Raw genomic sequence first — 15944 nt, 5'->3', positions numbered from 1 at the left:
CAAAGCATTCATCCTATCCTTCTGAAAATGTCCCTCAGCCATTGGTCACAGGCCTGTTCCTGGAGGCCAGTGAGCATCCTTAGCCAGAATCTGCCACAAATGTGGGCTTGTGCTGGGAGGTTTGGGGAAGTCTGCATTGACCAGGTTTGGTTCTAATGGGAGGCTGTCATAACATGAGGTCATGGTATAACTGATTAATTTCCTAAATCACATTTCATAGAAAGTAGAAATGCGTGAAGATAAATAACTAATAATCACACAGTTATTTTCCTCCCAAGAGAAGGGGTTGGTACTTTGTGGATGACCATGAGCTTTCCTATTAATGCTTAAATATATTTAAGTAATGAAGTAGTCTGTCTTTGCCCTCTTTGCCCTGGAAAGAGTGGCTTTATGTGAGGCCTCAGATGGGAGGATGACAGGCCCAAGAGTGAGGGCCAGGCCAGCTGGAAATGTTGGAAGAATGTTCCAGATTCTTCTTAGCTCAGGAAACTTCTGGTTCCCTTGGTTTATTCTTGGACCCAGCATGCTGTGACCACTGAGACCCAGGCCAGCCATGTGTGCAGGCTCTAACAGCTGCCTGGGGTCAGCAAGCTGCCAGTGAGTGTGCTTGGCCCTTGTCTGAATCTATGGGAGGTCACGTGTAGAGCATTGTAGAGAATGAAAAAGCAACTGTGGTGCTGTCTCACCTGTCCCCCCCCCCCCCATACACACCTCTCCACAGATGTGAACGAATGCTTGCACAGTGAACTCCGTGTATGCTCTGAAGGACAGCAGTGTCTGAACATGGAGGGCTCCTACCAATGTGTCTCTACCCAGCAGCTGCCCACCTTGCCTTCCCAGCAGCTGAACCACACAAAAGAAGGTAATTCTGGAGTCCTCGGATTGCATGAGAGTGGCAAAGAGGCCATTTCTAGGGCAGATGGCCCACAGACCTTAGATAGATCGTCCTCTTATCTTCCCTTGAGGGAAGCCAGGAGCAAAGGAAGGGCACAGGAGGCTGGGAGGTAGAAGAGAATTCAAGGAGTCATGAATAGGACACTCGCCAGTTGTGGTGGCACACACTGGTAGGATTTGATGAAGGAGGCGGAGGCAGGAGGATCATGAATAGGACACTGAGGTTCTGAAAGAGACTCAAGGAATATTTAAACCAATCCCTGAGGGATGAACTCGGTTTGTCTCTGGCTTTGTATGGGTGACATAAAGGCAAAGCCGGAGGTGGGGGGCAGGGAAGCTATGGGGGCTTTGAAAACACATACACCATACATACACACAGGGAGAGAGAGAGAGAGAGAGAGAGAGAGAGAGAGAGAGAGAGAGAGAGAGAGAGAGAGAGAGAGAGAGAGAGAGATCCACAACAGAACCCCCACTCCTCCCTGGGCCATCTTGTCCCAGCTTGGCAAACCTCCCTCTCCTCCTACCTTCCATAAGCATCAAACCTTCATCAGCCTATTTCATTGTAGCCACACTAGTGTATCTTTAAGAGATGCTCATATCCAAAATAACACACCCTGCTATTGTAACATCCAGTGTCCAGTCTCTGAGATACGATAGTCTCTTCACTATCGTCTTTAAAGTCTGAACTTATATATTTCAGCTGTGTTCACCACTTATCTCTGATGGTTCTGCAGCTATTCACTTTAAATTATGTCATTTCCCCCTCTGCCTCTGTGTCTGCCTCTTGTCATCACAGGTATAGGCATCCTGGCCTCCCTTAGTCCGGGAGGTGCATTATCTCAGGTGCTTCCTGGTGCTGTGTGGGGACAGATTAGAGACCTAAAGACCCATGCCACCCTATTGGCTGGACTTTATGACTATCTCCCTGGGAATCCTGTGATGGGCCCTCAGCTTTGGAGTGGGGTTCCCCTTCTCGTTGGCCCTGGACCCCATTAGTGCCTGGTAAGGCTAAAAGCACTTCAGAAAATGGTCCCAGGTGTACATACACACAGACAGCAGACTCGACCTTACAGCCAGAGCAAAGTCACCTCTGGCTGTGCCCCTTACACAGGGTTCCCCTGCTACTCGTTGCATAATGGAGGCTTGGTGTCACTTCCTACAGATACGCAGGCTGGGTTTTGGGTACACTCAGCCCCTCACCTTTCCCGGTGGGATATGTAGCACTATCTCTTGACCCCTGTGGCTCCAAGTGGTCACCTTCTCACCTGGTGTTTTCTCCCTGATCTTTCAAATCCAGGCATGGACTCCTTTTCTCAGATGCATCCTGGTGCTGGGTAGGAAAGGATTAAGGACCTAGATAGAGACCCCATGCATGCCACCATCTCCCTCCTCAGTGGAAGAAACCCATGGGGTTGTGTGTGCCCACGCTCTGCTAAAGCTGCCTCATGCTTCCCCTGACAACGGCAGGGCACATGCCTCAATCCTCATAACAGAAAGACAGTGGAGCGTGCCCCAGTGTTCAAAGGTTACAGATCTCTTGAGAAAGTTCCAGACGTAGGAGGCCACATTGTACATCTCTGCAATATAAGAACCCTGAAGGTTCTGCTCCCGGGGTTCCCTGGTATTGAAAATGACGGCAGACAACTGGCAGCTCCATTCTGTTTGCAGAGCCCTCCTCTGCCTGGGGAGCCTGTGATCCTGAGGGTCTGTAGCATGGCACTGCCAACTCACACGCCATCATTCCAGGGAGCTTGCTGTGTACCCTCATGTCCTGGAGATTGCCTGGTCTGCCGACTCCAGGCCAAGAACTCTGTTCATGCAGTGCAAAGGCAGCTGTGACACTGCCACTTTGTGGTCAATGGTCCTGATAAGATGCCGGGATCTCCCTGCAGTTAGATATGCTGCCAGTTAAACTGGGCTATGCTCTAGGTACAATGAGCTTCTAGTGGCCTTCCTAGATTGAGGAAGGATGCGGGACATGACACGGGAAGGCTGCCCATCCCTAATCACACTTCTCTAGGTGACACAGGCACGTATGTGCACTTCCAGACTGGAGAGACAGGGCCAGTTTTGCCTGCACACTGCTATAAGAACCACTGCGTTTTAAATTTAGAAGCTAATACCAATGAGCAATCTGTTGGGCTGGCTCAGCCATACAAATCGCTGGAGAATCCAGCACAGATTTCAGATGCAGTTCCTGAGAAATTAGTCACCCAGCTGATGGTCCACAGGGCAGCTGGGTTTTTGCACAAGAAAACATCCAAAAGCAACCTTGTGTGATTTGCCCTTGCTATCCTAGGAGCATGTCCTGTTCTGAGGGAGCCCCAAGTCTTTCCCATATTATCTTCATGCTCACCTGGCACCTGCCAGCTCTTTAGCTGTCACCTAGATTCGTGGCTCAGTGGGTCGGGGTGCCAGCTGCAGAGGCAAGCAAGGCTGGTGTGAAGTGAAAAGGTTGGGCTCCCTGAGGCAATGCTTGTGACTTCGATTCAAGTTTGATTTCAATAATGAGAATGTTTGATTGTATCTGTCTTCAGTGCTTCACGTTCCACAAGGCATGGGGGTCAAGCTGCTCGCTGTGAAGGAAAAGAGGACCAGAGTGTGGCAGGGAGTGCTCGTGAAGGCTGGTGTCGTAGTGTTCCTCCTGATCCGAGGGAGCTCTGCGTCAGGGCCACCTGGAAGGAGCAAGAGGCCAGACCTACGCTCCTGGTGACACTGATGGACCTCTCCAAAGGGACCATAAAATTTTGGGGTTCTGTTCCAAGCCAAAGGATGGGGAGAGCCACAGAGCAAGGTCTTTGGCCTAGATTTCAGAAAACCAGAGTTTCTTTCTGTAGCACTTCGCTGTGTGAGCCGATATCTACCCACCCAAGAAAAGGCTCCAACAACAGACCAAAGAGATGGTTCCATCGAAGCCTAGTGTGGGTTTTACAGGACTATGGACAGCTTAGATGTAGCCCCCGCCCTACCGCTCTGTGCAGTAAGCCTTCCATCCTCTGGGACCAGCTGAGACCACATGCAGCTGGGAGTGCCAGTGGGCTCAGCAATGCTTAGCCTTAAGTGTTATTTCACTTTGACCTTTCTAGGCCTCAGTTTTGCCTTCCATAAAGTGGGGCCGTAGAAAGAAATTTTTGTCTGGAGGGTCTCATGGCAGTCAAAGTGCAGAGTCTGGACTATAGGAACAGCATAGACAAAGCTTTCAGTGTATTTTCTGAGAGGTGAGTGTAGCCCTCTGTTCTCCCTTCCCCCTCCCTCCTCCCTTCCTTCCTCCCTTCCACGTCTGCCCCCCTCCTCCCTGTCTTCCCTATCCCTCCCTCCCCCTTCCCTTGTTCCTTCATTCTGTGAGTTATCTATTCCCAGCACAGGCCAGCAAATTTTGAGCTTTGCAGTGACTAGAAGGTTGGGGCGGAACTTTCCACCTCAGGGTTCCATCCACTGACCAACCAACCAGAGCTGGGGATAGGAACCATGGTTAGGCCGGGACTGTAGCTGCCCACGTGCTCTGCATTTCCTGCCACTGAGGACAACATCGTTGTCTTAGGTTTCTGTTACTGTGATAAACAACATAACCAAAGCAATTCAGGGAGGAAAGGGTTTGTTTCAGCTTCCATAATGAAAGGAAGATGAGGAAGGAATTGAGGCAGAGACCATGGAGGGTGTTGCTTACTGGCTTGCTCTCTGTGGCTTGCTCAGCCTGCTTTCTTATACCTCAGGTGGGCAGCCCAAGGGTAGCAATGGCCACAGTGAACTGGGCTCTCCCACATCAATCATTAATCAAGCAAATATCTATAGAGTTGCCCACAGGCCAATGTGATGGAGCCATTTTCTCAGTCAACGTTTCTCCTCCCAAGTGACTCCATCTTGGTACAAGCTGACAAAACCCAACCAGAGAAGCTACCGAGTGAGCCACTAGGCCCGTGTCTATCCCTCTAGCTGAGACTTCTGAAGTACCCCAAGGAAACTGCAGATCTGAGTCCCGTCTGGCTCAAGCAGGGAGCTTGGGCTGCTGGTAATTTAAGCCCACCATCTTGAGGTGGGTCTGAGAGAGTGCTCCACCAGGAAGCCCAGCACACAGGGAGCTAGCGTGACAAAAGGCAGCAAATGGTGGTTGAAAGGACGAGACAAGAAGGTAGTGTTGGAGAACTGTGACTAGGCACTGCACTCAACTCCAGGAAAATTGGCAGTCAAGAAAAAGAGGAGAGCCGGGTATGGTGGTGCATGCCTTTAATCCCAGCACTCAGGAGGCAGAGGCATTCTGTGCATCAGTCACCTGGTTGGGTAAACAGGAGAAACTGAGGCCGAGATGCCTCCTCGCTGAGATCCATGTATGTTTCTCCCCAGATTGCCCTCCAATCCGAGACTTTGTGGCGCTTGATGTCACCAGCAGCAGTTTCCGTGTGTCCTGGAGCTTGAATTCCACTCAGAACCACACTTTTAATGTTCAAGTGTACAAAGGCAGAGAGATACTCAAAAGCACCTGGGCAAGGAGCCGGATTCTGGCCGTGTCTGGGTTGGAGGCAGGAGTCCTTTACAGAGTGACGACCAGCTACCAGGGGTGTGGGGCCGATGTCTCTGCCTCGCTGGTCGTCAAGACAGGTAAGGCACTAGTCTGAAAGCCTTGAGTGCTTCCTTGAGTGAGCTTTCTTTGTCCCAGAGTTCTGGGACCTTAACATGCCTCATGATTCTTCCTGAATGCAAGCAGGGGGAAGCGGTGACTGCCCCTACTGTGTGTGTCCTCTTACCATCTGAATGTCCCATATTGTACTGAGAGCTGCCTGGCATTTATATGGGCTCCTTGCTTGTTGACCTACAGGCTCCATGGAGACCTGCCTTCTAATAGTCTGACATACATGGGTGTTGTCAGATACAGGAGGTACCCACAGATGGTGCACCACAGACCTTCAGCCACACAGACTCCTACAGGACTGTTTATATAGCCTCTCGCCATCAGGGCTGGGCAGCTCAGTGCTGTTGTGATGGAATTAGAGCACACCCTATTTCCTACAGCTTGTAGCATTCACCCTGCCTGTGCCAGTAGGGACGGATTCTTCCAAACCTACAGGACACGTGAATATGCTCGGACCTCTCCCACTAGGTGGCAGCTGATGTGGCCTTCTGGTCATTTATAGGTTGTCCACCTGGCTCTGCCTGGTCATGGTGATATACAGACCTCACCAGACTTAGCAATGCAATGAGACAGCTCCCCTAGTTCTGAGGCTGGTGATGTGTAAAGAGGAGGGGGCTCTGCTACCTTGAAGTCCTAAATTCTCAGGTCTGTCCCTCCTCTAGCACAGCTGGTTGCTGAGGGCTGGGGTCTGGTTCATTGTCACTCCAGAATCTTCTCTTCTGACGGTGACTCAGGCTTATTCCAGGAGGGTGTGCAGGACAAAGAACATGTAAGGAGCTGGTTCCAGGTTTCCCCTAGGAGGAACGCCTCCCCCAGGGCAAGAGCTTCCCTATTGCCTTGGCAACATTTCTGTGGTTTCAGTGTGACGTGCACTTGTGACTTGTTGGATTGACTCTGTGGTCTGTGGGCCCAGGGCTCTCCATCCCAGGTTGGAGTTAGTCTGTGGCTCACTGTCAACAGTCAGGGAGCGTCAGGGGCTGTAGTGGAGTCACACCAGTGCCTGTGCACAGTGAATGTACTCCCATGAAGGAGACATAGGTTCCCAGCATCTAGAGGAGAAGCAACTTTGTGGCAGGGGACCAACTCTACCAGCTTGCTATGTGCACAGAGGTGGTACTTTCAGTGCTGGCAAACTGGGACCACAGTCACTCTAATGTGGGAGGCACGGGGAGTGATCGAACGTGAGGACCTGGCCGGGCCCAGTACTCAGCACCTTCTCCCACCCCAGGAAATGACAGCTGGAGGGACATTGGGACGCCACAAGCACGTCCTGAAACCCAGCTCCTACAGGCATGGTGACTCAGTGTCCCTGACCCAACTGACTCTGCTCCATTCTTTCACTCCAGTGCAAATGTCAGAACTACCATTCCTTGTACCAATCTCTCCAGTTTAACCACCTCAGTCTAAAATTGATGTCTCTCTCAGTTTATTTTCTTTTTTTTTAAAAAGCTGTGTGCATGCTAGGCCAGCATTCCGCCACCTAGGTATACCTTAGCCCTAGCATGTGACTTCCCCTCTCAGTGTTATGGCTAATTTGTATCACTTCTGTCTCAGATGCCCAGGTTTTCCAAGTCACGATACGGATCACGAACCGGAACCTGACAGAGCAGATGCTCAATTGCAGCAGTGTGGAATTCTGGAACTTTTCTCGACAGCTGTTTCATGAGGTAGCAGGAGAGCAGACCATTGGCCTGTCCTCAAGTCCTTGCAACAAGGACACACATGTAGGCATATGCACACATGAACATGCACATGCATGCATTCACATACACACTCATACATGTGTACACATGTAGATGCACCTGATACACATGCTCACATGTGCTCATACATGAACAGCCACGCATGTGTGCATATACATATGCCCATACATATGTACACATACACATCATCAATGTGGCTCCTCCCTGAGGTTAGGCAAAGTTATGTTCTATCACAGCCTGAGAAGGTCACGCCTGCCATCCACAGCCCCTCATGGGATAACAATCTTCCATCAAATTAGTAGCTTGCTTACACGGCCGGACTCACTGTGTGAGCCCCTGCCTTGGGATGCTGTTATCCTGTGTGGCTTCATAGTAGCTCCCTGAGCAAGGCTGTGTCACCAGTCTTAGCATCTGTTGCCCCCCGTGGTTGGCAGGAGACACTGGCGCTGAGCCTGGAGAACAGAGCCAGCCATTTGTTATCTAACATAGGTTCTGGGTTGGGGAGGAAGCTGACTTCTGACTTCTCCAGCTGTCCAGGGTCTGGGGTTTTACCCCTTTGGAAAACCACAGGCTAGCTTGATAATAGCATCGCAGATGTTGGCAGGAGACACAAGGTCCCTGGGTCAGAGGCAGAGTGCCTGTCACAGCACAACAGGTCATGTAAGGCTGGTTCCCCATCTTGCCCCCCCCCGAAAGTGTGCATGCAGGATGATCCAATCCAGGGATCTGTGTGTCCATGATGGGGCGTGCCTCAGCTGAGCAACCCCTGGCTTAGAGATTCCAGATCTTACAGACCCTAAATTGTGTTCCAGAAGGGGAGGTTATGTTCCCTGTGCTAGTGGTAGAAGAGGGCCCCCAGGCTACTCTGTGTACCCCACCTCACTGAAAAGTGCCCACAACAAAAGGATCTAGGGTATTCTGTGTGCAGGGTGGGCAGAGATGCCAGACTGTTGGGGACTGCTCCTGAGAGCTGCCTCTAGGAGCACCAGCTACCTTTATTTTTTTAAAGACAGGGTCTCATTTTGCATCCTAAGATGCCTTAGAACTCACTATGTAGTTCAGGCTGACCTTGGATTAGAGGTGATCCCCTGCCTAGATGCCAGGAGCAGCTCTCGAAGGCTCTTACACAGCTAGGTTTTTGTTGTTGCTGCTGTCGTCATCTCTGGTTTTGCTCCCTCAAAGCTAACTGCAGTGTTCATGGAATGATTGGCAGGACGGTGGCAGTGAAGCTTGTGTCTCCCCAGCGACGAGGGCACAGCTACAAGTCATGGGGCTGTTTCTAAATAGTCCGTCCTTGTCAGTCAGTTCATCAATCAAGCTGCCAGGCTCTGTATTTCACCCACATGCACACATTCCCTCAACGCCCGCTCCCAGGACAGTTGGGTGGGCTGTCTGCATGTAGCTTGGGGGCTGGGCTATAGAGGGTGCTTGGGATTTCCCTAGCTGTTCCTGGGAGAGCTAGGTGGGCCCCATGGCTGAGAGGACATGCGTGTCTCCTGGTAGGTGGAAAAATCCTTCCCCCAAGTCATCTCTGACGTGTACCGACAAGGAAAGCTGAGGATGCAGATCGTGTCCCTGGAGGCAGGGAGCCTGGTGGTGACCCTTAGACTCACTCTGCAAGACCCTGAGTTTCCAGTGGGTGTCTCCACACTTAGGCCCATGCTGCAGGCTCTGTCTGCGAGCACCGTGTTCCAGGTTGACCAGCAGGGGACGCTAGTGCAAGGTACGTCCCTTAGGGCATCAGGGCATACCTCAGGTTCACAAGAGCTAGGGAAGCAATAGTTTGAGCCAATCTTCCCCTTACCTGAATGGCGAATGAAATGAAAGTGTAAACTGTGTCCTGGGCTCTTCTGTGAGAAGCAAGGGCCAGGACCAGAGGCTCCTCCTGAAGTAGGCTCATTCTCTATGGATGGTGCCTTTTGCAATCCCTGGTCCAGAACACAGAGTAAGGGATTAGGGGTCTGTGGAGGGGAAGGGAAAGGGGATCCCTGTGTCTGGTGGCCAGGGCTTGGCACCTCAGTGCCTGTCAGTGAACTGCTCACCTATAGATCTGTTTCATCAGCCCTGTTATGAATTCAATTTCTTGATATGTTGAGTAACAGACTTGGGCCTTGACAAGCCCATCAGTTCCCAACAGTTCTCTGTAGGAAGGACAGGAAGACTTCCGTGTGCTGCCCTTTTGTTTCCTGACCAGTCTGGCCCCTTTCTCACTAACTCTCCCTCCTCTCCCCGCAGATTGGGACGAGTGTGCACACAGCTCAGAGCATGACTGCCACCCAGCTGCCCGCTGCATCAACCTGGAAGGCTCCTACAAGTGCCAGTGTCTCACATCCAGGGATGCTAACCCCTCCAGGGCCGGCAGGGCCTGTGAGGGTGTGTGTGCCCGGCAGTGCTCTGAGATCTGGGAAGCGAGGGCCAGCTTTGCCAGGCATACTGCTAAGGGCCTCAGTAGCCTTTCTGGGTTTTGTTGTTGTTGTTTGTTTGTTTGTTTTGTTATTATTTAGTTGGTTTTTGTTTTATTTTTTTATTCAGAAGGAATCGATGTGATAGGAAATGTACCTAAGAGCAAATATAGCATGGGTTCTGTGGCTCTTTTTCCCAAGACACCTGTAAAATATAATTGGAGTAGGGTTTTTTGTTTTTTTTGTTTGTTTGTTTTTGTTTTTGTTGTTGTTGTTTTTGTTTTGTTTGTTTTTTGTTTTTGTTTTTGTCTTTTAAATAAAGAGGTAAAAGAGTCCATATAAGCTAAGTACCCCAGCCCCAAGGAAGCCATATGTCCCCAGGAGAGGGGAGTCCTGTCTTGGTGGCTTCAAGATGGAGAGACCAAGTTCCTAGAAAAGAGCCCTTCTGTGGGGCTCCTGAGCCCAACTCCTGCCACATCTCTGCCACTCCTAAGTCTTCTAGTGGGGGAGGGGGCTGAGCTAAGAAGCAGGAGGCAGCCACTTGCAGATATCTGACTCTGTGTGTGATTAGTCATGTCTGCCTTGGGAGCCTGCTGGGACAGAAAAGGTGTTGTCTTTTTCCTCCTTCCTCACCCTCTCCCCGCCCCTCTTGTGAGCATGTGGGGGTGGGTTACTTACACATGTAAGTGTATGTGATTGTGGAGTATCAATCCTTCTGTTAGGACTAAAGGTGTGCACCACCACAGGGTCTCTCACTAGGATCTGAAACTCACAGATGAGGTTAGACTGGCTGGTTACTGAGCTCCCGGGTATCCTCCTGCCTCTGTTTCCTCAGAGCTGGGATTACAAATGCACACCACTGTGACCAGCATATTGTTTTTTTCTAAGATTTACTTTTAATTATGTGTCTGTGTGGATGGGTGTGCAATAGTGCAGTTGCCTACAGAGGCCAAAAGAGAGCGTCAGATGCCCTAGAGATGAGTTACAGGCTGATGTGAGCAGCCTATTGAATCAGAAAACTGAACTTGCATTGCCTGGAAGGGAAGCAAGTGTTCTGTTCTTAAGTGCTAAGTCATCTCTGCACACTCACCGTGTGTGTGTGTGTGTGTGTGTGTGTGTGTGTGTGTGTGTGTGTGTGTGTGTGTGTGTGTGTGTGTGTGTGTGATGACAGGGACATCTTTCTGCAATGCATTTCTTTCTCTAGGGAGAGCTTTTGCTTGTAGGGGGACTCTGATGGCCTTGCTAGCTGCCTCAGGCATCTGACAGTGGATGTATCTTGCAGGTGACATGATGACCCCCACAGGAGATGAACTGCCTGTAACAAAGGCCACGTCCCCAGCTGCCAGCAGGGGATTGGCAGCCAGTGGCCCAGAGACCCTCACCTTGTCTCCAAGTCCCAGGCCACCAAAGAGCACCCCAGCAAGAGGCCAAACCTGGACCGCAGGCCTTCCATCTAGGAGAGATGGTGGCAGCACAGTCGGGCAGGATAGGACTAGCACGGGGCAAGATGTGGAGGTGGCCAGCATGGCCCTGAGCCTGGGTATGAACCATGGAAGTACCAAATGGATGACAAGCCCCTTTCCTGAGTCTCCAGGGCCAACCCATGGTTCCCCTCAGGGGACAAAAGATGTCACACTGCACCCCACTGGAAAGACACAAGAATATTTCACCACAGACCCACCCTTCTTGACTGCTCCACCCACGGGCTATGTTGTATGGCACCCCAGTCCTGCTTTGGGGATACCCCTGAACTCCACAAGAGTACAGAATGAAGACCCTGGACCTTCCTCCTTCCCAGGCCTGCCATCGGCCCCAAATCCTGAGGCTCCAGAGCCCCCTGCCTGTGGTGAGTCATCAGGGCACAGGGAGCCCAGTGGGAATCTCAGCCTGAGTAAACCCTGATGTCAGGTGTGCCAGAAATGCAGGGTGTGCTCTTTCATCCTGAACATATGTGGACTTAGGCATAGAACAATGGTCCTTGCTGGCAGGTGCTTGGCCTAGTCAGAGAGACAAAGGGCTCCTTTGCATCCCTCGCCCTCTTCCTATGAACCCTTGGCTTTCAGAAGCTGGGGCAGAAGATGGGCAAGGGAGAGAGAGGGGACTTTATGGGCTATATGTCCCATCTAGCAGTGGAGCATTCCCTTGCGGGTTGGATACCCCAACAGTTCCATAATCCCAAGCATCACTGTCCCCCTAACTCTCAGCTTCCTGAACTCCAGCTCTCCCACTGACCCTGTTGAGCCCTCCCTGCTACAAGCTAAACCATCTGTTTAGCTTGTCTTGGGCCAGCAATGCCAATGGCTGCCCCTGACATACCTGCAAAGGGTGGAGTGGTTGGAGGCAGCCTAGGACACCAGAGATGAGTAAGAACCATCCTCTGGAACAAAATATCCCAGGGACCAATTCTTGCTGTCACAACACAGGGCTTCCTCTAGGAAGCCAAGCTAAGGACCCCACAAGGCTCTGTGCATAGGGGTACTGTCTCTGTGAAGGGGTTGTGACAGTCTGCATCATTGGCTGGCATCACCACCCCTCCAGTTGTTAAGAACTGGACCTTGGGCTTTGGGAAGCTCTTTCCTGTCTGTCAATGCACATGGATTGATTTTTGTGTTGTCATGTATGTCCCACTTCCCAGTTCCTGGACCCATCGGAAAGGTCACTGTCTCCAACGTGACCAGCACCAGCTTTTCCCTGGAGTGGTCAGCAGACATCAGCCTTTCCCCAACCTTCTACCTCACTTTGGTCTCTCCTCGGGGCCCAGCCACAACTATGGAGACCCAGGACAATAATGTGACAATGTCAGGCTTAGAGCCCGGAGCCTTGCACCTGGTAGAGATCGTGGCTAAGGTGTGTGGGAAAGAAGGTGCCAGAACACAGGTGAAAGTGCGGACAGGTAAGGACTCTAGACAGACAGACAAGCATGATGGGTTGAACATAGAAAGGCCTGCATGCGGGCTACAGAATGTCCATTCCCTCCTCACATAGAAGCCCCGGGCTCACTTTATAAGGAGATGGTGGCAGACTTGGATAATGACCCAGGGACCCCATTACATGGGAGACGGTCCTTCCCACAGCTACATAGTCAGAGAAAAATCCTTTTTTTTTTTTTCTCTTTATTCCTTCTTGACATCTGTTTTCCCAGCACATGACTTACCTATGTGTGTGATACTGTAGTGGGGGGGGGGGGTAGTGGGGGGTCTTCACATCTCAAGAAGCTTCCCACACACTGGGCGCTGTCTCTCAGGTTGGGGGGGTACATTCCTTGGGTGAGCCTAAGATGGCCTTTTGGGGTGCAGTAAGAACAGCTCATGGCCAGATAAAGGAGAAGGAGTTTGGTGGTATCTGGATGATCAGAGGCAGAAAAGCCCTTGAGCCTGAACCAAGCCAGGAGACCTCTGAATGCCTCACTCTGGAAGGAACGGGCTGTGCATGGGTGTGTGGCCCTTCACCTTAAGACGATTCCCACGTCTACTGCTGCCTATGCCCCTGTCTGCCTCTGTGCCTCATACATCAAGTTGCATATGCCACTGGCCATGCTTCTGGCCCTTGGGTACAGTGACAGCAATGTCCCCAAGGACCCGGGTCTGACGCTTATCAGGAATGCATAGTGAGGTGGCTTTATGGTTTGGCTTGGGACTGAGTGAGATTCTCAGCGTGTGTGGGGGGTGTTGATGTCACTAGGGGGAAGATGTAGGCCCCTTACATGGAACACGCATGCCACAGACATCTAGGAAGGGGCTGAATGAGAGACTGATGTGTCAGAGGCCAGGATGTGACTAGGAATATTCCAGACTATGCTCATGTCCCATGTGTTTCTAGAATCCCCAGAGGGCAAAGACTCACAGAGACCAGCCTGGGTGAAAGGGGGACTGCCCTTAGACCACAGACGGGTACAACTGCCAGGTGGAAAAAGAGCTGCCTGAACAGGGCCCCCAGTGAGGTATAGGCTCCGAACAGAGGAAGTACATCTGGTTTACACTGTGGCCCTGGTTGTCTCTTGGCACCTGTTCCTTCTCAAACTGTCCTGGTTTGCTAGCCAGCTGCCTGACTTGCAAAGAAGCCTCAAGGGAGGCTGGCTGCATGTGTCTCACACCCTTGGAGCCTGGTGGGCTGTGTCTGTGAGCAGCAGACACTATACCTTCTCTGTAGCCTGGTCAGTCTCATGCGGTGAACAGGGACACTGAAATGACAATGTGTGACCTAGTGCACGCTACATCCTGCAGTGGCCCAGAAACTCACTGGTGAAGTCCGGATAGCGAACATCCGATATTTGGAATCCTTCCGAAACGCCAGCAGCCGGGAGCATCGAGACTTCGTACAGTTGTTCTTCAGAACGGTGAGTTGGCACGGTCAAGCCTACTTCCTGGGAAGAAAGGAAGGAGGCGGGGTGGGGGATGGGGAGAGTTTCTAGATGCTTCTGACTGTGGCAGGTCTGAGCATTCTGAACTGCACGGCTGAGGCCTGCCTGGAGACGGAAGCCAGCCATATCTACACCTCCCCGGCCCCACTCTGGTGTGCCCTGCTTCATGCTCCCTGAAGCGCTTTAACAAAGTGTTTGAGCAAGGCTTTGGTGGTGCAGGCTCATAATCCCAGCAATTTAGGAAGCTGAGGCAGGAGGATTGCAAGTTCAAGGCTGGTATGGGCTATAGAGAGAGCCGAAGGCTAGCCTGGACGATTTAGTGTGGCCCTGTTTCAAAATTTATAGAGTAAAAAGCTAAGTGTGCTACACTGTTTACCTAGAGTACACCAGGCCCTAGGTTCAGTCCCCTGTGATATCTGTGCACTGAACACATGGAGGCATGCATGTGCACACATGTATGCATGTGCGCGCGTGTGCACACACACACATAAATGGATATTTAAAAACTGAGCTCCATTACAGATAGCATGACAATCTTAAATGTAAAATCAAGTGATTTCTATTGTTTGCAAAGACCTGCAGCTACTACCACCACCTGATACCAGAGTGTCTAATCACCCTCAGTAGAAGCTCTCTACCCATTCCATGTTACTCCCCCTCTGCTCCTCCTCCAGCCCTCGGGCCACTACTTTGGTCTCTTTGGATCTGCCTGCTGGGTGTTTGTGAACGTGGAATGACAAGAGAAGTGATGTGTTACGTCTGCCACTTGTTTAACGTGTTCCAGGTCCATCCACATCACCATGTGCCTCAGCACTCCCATCCTTTCACGGGTGGACACTGCTCCGTTGTACCTTTCATTTGTCCACGCACTCGTTGTTGGAGAGGCAGCATCCTGCTGCTCCTTGTCTGTTTAGAGCAAAGCTGCTCTGACCCTGTGCCTGTTTCTTCTCTGCTGTCCCTCCTGCTCTCTTTGGGGCGGTATATTCTTACAGTGTAGCACAGATAGCAATCTCAGCATGTCCTGGTGCTATGATTATTACACAGACAGGGTTTCATGGGCCCCAGGTTGGCTTCAAACTCTCTATATAGCCAAGGATAAGCGTGAACTCCTGATCCTCCTGCATCTACCTTCTGAGTGCTGGGATTATGGCTGAGCGCAACCATGCCTGTTTTCCTGTGATGCTGGGGATGGAACCCAGGGCTTCACATATGCTAGGCTACACTCTAGAGATATGGCCCTAGTCCTAAATTATACTGCTTTTTAACGTATAGGCAATACCCTTATAATCTAGTGATTTTATTACCCGGTAGAAAGTCAACCTTCTTTTAGGTTTTCTGTAGTTTGAGTTTCAGAGAGGGGTTGGACAGTGCCACCTAGTGTTGGCTGTGAATTTATGCTGATGCGTCCAGAAGCCAATAGGTGCTAGCCTCTAGCAGAGCGGACCTCAGGAGCTGACCCAGTCTGGCTCCATAGGATCTGAAGCCCTTGCCTTCCTTATCCTGGAATTCCCAACTCTCCCAGTGCCTGGATCCAAGAGTCTTCAGTGGAGCGACTGATGACGTGCATCGCCTCCTGTCTTTAGCAAACAATGTTTGCATATCGCATCAAGCAGCAGATGCCGGGCCCCTTGCCCACTCTGGTGGCCAACTACAGCAGCTCCAGCTCTACCCTAAGCTTCTAGATTAATCTTCCCTTTCAAAACAATTTCCTCCCTGGCCCATTTTTTTGAACACCATTGTTTTATTTGTCTGGTTTTTCAGGCTATAAAACAGTCATGTGGCCATGTACACCGATAGGACCAGTTTTGGAAGTGGTGGGCTAATGGCTCATCATTTCCTAGCAGGGGCTAGAGCCTTGCCTGGAGATCACTTTGAAATGGAAATGGTGACATTTCAATGGGGATGCAGTGCTTTGGCGGATATGTCTAAAGAAAACAGGGGAGGAAGCTGGAGAGACG

At 51.1% G+C, this 15944-nt stretch overlaps 1 protein-coding gene across 2 annotated transcripts in view; it reads left to right on the top strand.

Moving 5' to 3' along the window:
- The window catches only part of Umodl1 (uromodulin like 1), a 51599-nt gene that overhangs the window by 18014 nt on the left and 17641 nt on the right, over positions 1-15944 (top strand). The window contains exons 6-14 of one of the 2 annotated variants that reach the window (XM_051152622.1): positions 722-862; positions 5236-5490; positions 7076-7188; positions 8728-8947; positions 9460-9597; positions 10909-11135; positions 11214-11472; positions 12262-12519; positions 13850-13962. In XM_051152622.1, coding sequence (XP_051008579.1) covers positions 722-862; positions 5236-5490; positions 7076-7188; positions 8728-8947; positions 9460-9597; positions 10909-11135; positions 11214-11472; positions 12262-12519; positions 13850-13962 — 1724 coding nt within the window. Of the gene's footprint in view, positions 1-721; positions 863-5235; positions 5491-7075; positions 7189-8727; positions 8948-9459; positions 9598-10908; positions 11473-12261; positions 12520-13849; positions 13963-15944 lie in introns of both variants that reach the window. The other variant, XM_051152621.1, reaches the window with a different exon arrangement.

This window comes from Acomys russatus, chromosome 11 (assembly GCF_903995435.1).
Source record: "Acomys russatus chromosome 11, mAcoRus1.1, whole genome shotgun sequence".
In the NCBI taxonomy this organism is placed as follows: domain Eukaryota; kingdom Metazoa; phylum Chordata; class Mammalia; order Rodentia; family Muridae; genus Acomys; species Acomys russatus.
Note: the sequence above shows the minus strand (reverse complement) of the source record. Positions and strands in the feature narration are given on the sequence as shown.